The sequence below is a fragment of the Thermobia domestica genome, chromosome 1 (assembly GCF_964235325.1).
Source record: "Thermobia domestica chromosome 1, izTheDome1.hap1.1, whole genome shotgun sequence".
Taxonomy (NCBI): domain Eukaryota; kingdom Metazoa; phylum Arthropoda; class Insecta; order Zygentoma; family Lepismatidae; genus Thermobia; species Thermobia domestica.
In genome coordinates, this window is record NC_137454.1 from 248,193,356 (window position 1) to 248,199,355 (window position 6,000).

At 37.2% G+C, this 6,000-nt stretch overlaps 1 protein-coding gene across 1 annotated transcript in view; it reads right to left on the reverse strand.

Annotated features, from left to right (window-relative positions):
• The window catches only part of LOC145667446 (pickpocket protein 19-like), a 29,348-nt gene extending 27,192 nt beyond the window's left edge, over window positions 1-2,156 (reverse strand). The window contains exon 1 of the mRNA XM_081734929.1: window positions 1,822-2,156. Coding sequence (XP_081591055.1) covers window positions 1,822-1,830 — 9 coding nt within the window. The 5' untranslated portion in view covers window positions 1,831-2,156. The remainder of the gene's footprint in view (window positions 1-1,821) is intronic.
• Window positions 2,157-6,000: the final 3,844 nt, after the last annotated feature.

Here is a 6,000-nt window from a genome sequence, read left to right on the forward strand (position 1 = left end):
TGGATACCCTCACCCTCTGTTTGAGACTCATAATACTGAAAACTTAAATTACCATGTTATGAATTTTGTCTATATGAGATTTGTACATCAAATTAGTTGCAAACCTGTGTTGATCCTCTTCCTTCCTCCTTCGATAAAATGAAAGTAATGTTCAAAAAGTAAAAATCATTTAAATAATAAAATGATTAAGAAAACAGCTGACATTGTAGAGTGGACAATGTCTTGCAGATAATCAAGTTAAGCTGGACCCTTGAATGCAGAATAGCAAAGAGTCATTTAAATGATGACAGATAAGGTAATAAATATAGGTCTATGATTGTGATAATTATAAAAACTTTGTAATATGTGTTTCTTGAAGTTGACAAAAAAAACCTAGTAAGATCTAGTAAGCTGACTTGTTTTGGTTTAGAGATGCTATACATTCATGACCTTCAAAAGCAGAGGACCAACCGTTGCTAAAGCAAAGAGCCCCAAGGAGAGAAGATCCCACATTAACCAATGAGGAGCTCAATTGATCAAGGAACCCGTTGTTATGGCTTTGGGTAAGGGGATCGAGTTTCGACTGTTACATCTTCAAAATAACTCACTGATTGGGGGCACACAAATGCCCTTCTGCACCGAGGCAAACTCACTTATTGAAGGCCTCAAAATCGCCTCTTGAACTGGGGCACCGAACAAATTTGTTACAGTATTGATTGCACCGTCAGTGACTTTAGGTTCATTCTTGTGGCCAATGAAACATTTATTTATTTCACGAATGGTGATATGCATCTTCAGTTAAGAGCTCTCTTGTGGCTATACAATCAGTGTACACTGAGAAATTCCGTTCTCCGGACAGCGGTATATTGTACAAATATACGGTATCCTCTTTCTTACTATAGAAATCAGTACGGAGCATATGTTATCCGTATGCTACATAGGCACTGCCCTTAGATGTTACATCATGCCGTTGCAGGATGTCTGACATCTAACAGTTTTCCGTATATCACATGCATATACTTATGTTACCTTCGTCAGCTATATGTTATACGTCCATTTGCATGTGAGATCCTGACCGCCTACGTTGTTTCATACGGAAAGTACGTATAGATGGAACACTTATACAGAAAGTATTATAAAACACGCGTTTTCAGTTATACGTCTGCTGTACGTTCAGTCCAAAAACTACAGGAATTGCGCATGTAACCTATCTTTTTAAGTACGCCACCTATATTTTTTCTCAGTGTATGGATCTTTGCAGACCCGGGGTTTAATTCCGGACAGGAGCTCCTATGGTTTGGGTCCCATATTAAGCTGTTGCTTCAGTCTCATGTAACCTCGCTATTCAAAAGGAAGCTAAATTCTAATTCCTCCTCCTCCATATTCAGTCAAAAACTAGATTCGTCACTGAAGACGGTGCAATTGATTTAGCAATCCTTCACGGTTATACTCACAAGGAAGGGTCATGCAGTGGCTCCGCTGAGATCCGAACGAGACAATTGTATTTGTATTTGATATGTCATAACTAGATGAATCCCAAAGTTATACGTGCCATCGAGCGGAATATCGTGAGTTACAACATATTTCGTAATATAAGAACTACAGAAAAATTACCTGGCAGAATAGTTTGACCCGAGTCATTTGTTCGGAAACGGTTGGGTAAGGGGAAAACTCGGCTAACACGTATCCCAGGAAACGAAAACTCAGGATAAATGAAATAAATTTTGAAAATTCATCGAAAGATGAGGCACTTTCTTTTCAGCACATTGAGGCTTGTGATTCTAAAAAGGAGTTGCCAATTCGTGATTTAAACAACAACCAAAGGACGAAAAATTGACTTACCTTCAACATAAGATCAGTAACATTTACATTCCCGAATCTTGCAATTGTTTTCTCTTTCACATTTTCTTCGTTAATAGTAGACAAATCTCCAAATTTCTTACGAGCTTTTTCAATAATGATTTTGTCAGAGATATTTGTGTAATATCGATGTGAAGGTTCTCCTAAACTTTGTACTAGAATATACAGAAGCTCTGCGCCTTCCCTGTCATTCTTTGCTAACAATCTGAAAGAAATAGCCTGCACTCAAACTTAAATACATTATAACAGTATGTTTTCAAAAGTTCAGATATAATCTTGTTGATAAATATTTTGACTGCTGCCTTAGTCCACTTACACCTTTAGGAACATGTATTTTATATATAATTTTATTATAACAATCAGTAACATACGTACAGGAGGGAGTAGAAGATATTAGGTCTATGATTTAAAAAAAACATTAACTTTATTGAAATATGTATACAAATTCCTGAAACTATGTGGACTTAGGACGATCAAATGAATGGTCCTTAATCTAAAATTGAGCCACATTTAAAATAATACACACACTTCATTCAGTCGTTTTTACTTTCCTTTATTTTTTTTAGCTAACTTGTTATATAGTCGTCCTTGACGAAGCTGCTCTTTTCATAATTCTATATTTATTTTTTTTATTGTTACCTGGTTGTCCTGCCTACCACGTATTGACAATCTCATTATTTTAACATATGAATATCTTTTATCAACAATATCTTAAAACATTGTCTCTTCTTCTGCAGCCAGCCTAGTACATATTTCGAATAACTTATTGTCCAAAATTACAAGAAAATATACAAACGTACCGTTGTAAACTTGGGAGCTTTCCAACTCCATTTGTTGAAATTCTGCGTTCACTATTCATGACAACAGTGCAATGATATCTGCATTTCAAAATTTCAAAATAAATTCGCTGAAGCACTGCGGCGCACAAGCTCAACCCATTACTGGTACAGCATGTTTAATATATTGCAAATCGTCCATCATTAAATCTATATATACCTAAGTATTATTAAAATAAATGTAGAGATGGTACCCAGACAAAGATGGATGGGTGTTTATAAGCAGAGAAGGAGACCGAGAGTCGATATCTCAAAAAAGTAGACATTCATAACTTGAAATGAAGTCAAGCCTAGACGGAAAGTATTGGTCTTGACTTGAATATCGATTAAAAATATTACTGAAATTACTTCTCTCACTATCGTATTTCGTTCTTAAGTGATAAGAAGACAGTAGAAGATTGTCGGAGCCATAAGCAGTGTCGGAGCGGTAGCCCAAGAACTTAATATAACCCGTAAAAAATCATTTGTAGTTAGAAGTTTACATTTTGTTATCTTCTGTCAATGGTACAAGTTTCTCTAAATTTTTACAAACGTAAACGGATGTTAAGATACAGCCATTACCAGCTTTGTACGCAATGCGACTCGCTTGCTAAGAAACTTGTGATGTGGCAACGCTGTAGAAATCGTTGAATGGGGCCAGCAACAAGATTCATATGGCTTATAGGACCCTACGTGTGTCTACGCTTGCTAGTTCGGTTTGAATTGTGATACCGTGTGCCTCGTCCTTACATTAGTTCCAGTATATGGAGTGTTTTGACCTCGTATGTTTGGTCATACTTGTATGTTCCTACTTACGAGCGCTTAGTAACTTTACAAACTGGAACTTCTCTTCTTCCTCCCTTTTCTTCTTTTGTGTTCCACCGTCATGGCGAATTATTTCGCTGGCCATATTCCTAACCAGGCCGCTTCAACTACGACTTCAATCACCTCTTCCGTCACTATCCTTGTAAATTCTTCACCTGCAGTTTCTTGTTCCATATCTGCTGTTATTACTAATGTTTATGTTCTGTATCACCTCGGATCCTACATTTTCCATGTAACAGACTCGGTATTTTTGGTCGTCAACATCCCATGAAATTGGGCTGCTTACTTCATACGAATTGTGTCGAAGATATAACAAACAGAAAACAAGTTGGTGTGAGTTGATCACAGTTTAATTTCGTACTGTTTATGCTGCGAACAAGTCTCTCACTAGTTTAGAAACATAGTTGGAGGGCCTATGTGCCTAATTACCAAGTCTCTCGTAAGGGGGATTCGTAACGTGGATCTATCACTCAGTGATGAGGAACTTGAGACTAATATCAAAAGTACTGCTGATATTAGCCATCTATGTTGTTTATGTCGTAATATTCTCGTCTCCTTGTACTCCTGAGTCCTCTACTACAGCTGGTGAGAGGTTCTTTTCTTATCCCTTCCTCTAACTTCCATACACTTCCTTTTCCACCCCTACGAAAACACGACGAATACCGGTACTGTTGTTCTAACATTCAATACTAATATTTTACAGGAATATTGTACGCTTTTTTACATGCACCTTCCTGTAGTTACTTATATTCCCCAACTGAAACAACGGTTTCAATGCCTTCAGTACGAGTATTACTCTCAAAATTGTACGTGATGGCAATACTGTGCAAATTGTGGCTCGAAAGGGCATCTTGCCTCTACTTGTATAGCAAACCCTCACTGTCTATATTGTTCTGGTGACAACGTCATGGAAATGTATAAAACATTCCTTGCAAACCCAAATATATTAGTCTATGGCCGTCGAAAATATTTCCTTTCAAGAAGGCAAGCACTGACTGCGTACACCCATACATTCAACTCTTTCTTTGCCAATGTTCCATTTGTATTCTATATCAGTATTGATAGAAGAGCAACTAAAGCTTATTTGTTTCAGGACTTTGAAAATATTTCCTGGAGTGTTTATTTGAGGACGCGGCTCGTGAGAACTATTCTCCCCCCCCCCCTACTGGGACTACAAAATTTCCCGGGACATATCTGTGATCGATCTCAACATGGATTATCATAATTGCATGAATGGTTGCATGATACAACGTCAGCAAAAGAGAAGTCACACCGGTGAAAATGATCATTCTATCGTTACAAACTACAAGTTAAATGTATAAAGGTATGATGGCATTCAGTTAAGTCCTACACGGGAACATTAATGGTCTCAAAACTCGGACTTCAACGAAAATATCTCAACCAGTCGTACAGAGATAGTACGCATACATTAGGCGAATATGTGTTTTTTATTATTCTTGGGGACAAAGCCCCTGCTTAAAATTTTGAAAGTCGACGATCAAGACAGCAAGACGCGAATTGGTTTGTTTGTACGTAATGTTTTTGTTGGGGTTCAGCGAAGTAACTAGGCTAGTTGTCGTCCGGGGTAAGAACTCGCCTTAACGACTCCTGACCAACCAAACCAAAACGTTCCCTCAAATAGTTGCCCAATTTTGCGCTCTCCCAATACGGCGCCCGGGGGTCTCTTTACCCCACTCTAGTTACGTCACTATTGAGGTTACAGCTCTGCATGTATCTTAGTTAATTATGAACTATCTTCATTACCAATTTCAAAATTTCGTGATCATAAGTTGAAGGGCCTGAAGTTGATGAAAATAAGAAAAACGTAATCCCTTATTTTACGTATACTATACCTGTGTGCAATTTCATTCGCTTCGGTTTTCTCCTTACGCTCTTGACGTCGACTTTCAAAATTTTAGGCCCGAGCTTTTGCCCCCAATAACCGCTTTCCGCACAAACAAAATACGTGTCCACATATTTTATACAGTCCCGGTTTTATTACAATCCTGCATGTGCTTTAGGAACTTCTTAACTACCTTCATTACCATTACTAGTCCTAGGGAGAGGTCTCAGCTCAATCCCTGAAACATTCCATTTGCAGTAAATTTAGATGAGTTACAGGGCTGACAACCTAAGGATTACACAATTGTCAATGAAATATTAATTTATGAAATAATCTTATAATCGTAATAGCTAGAGCCATATTTGAGAAGATTTCTTTTTTATTTTCATAAAGTTACCCTTGTAATTTGGTGAAGGAAAGTTTGGACAAGCTCACAAAACTAATGTGGTGTTTCAAAAGAAGAATTCAGGCAAAGATCACGTATCTATTAGTAATTTTATACAATTCTTCTTCATCAAAATACATTGTTAACAAGAATTTTAGGAATGATCCAAAAAATAGATCACAAAATTGTGAGCTTGGTCAAGAATTTTAGGAATAATCCAAAAAATGCATCAAAAGATTGCGATCTTGGGCAATAATTAGTTTTTAGATCAGGGCCCACAAAATTTTTAAACG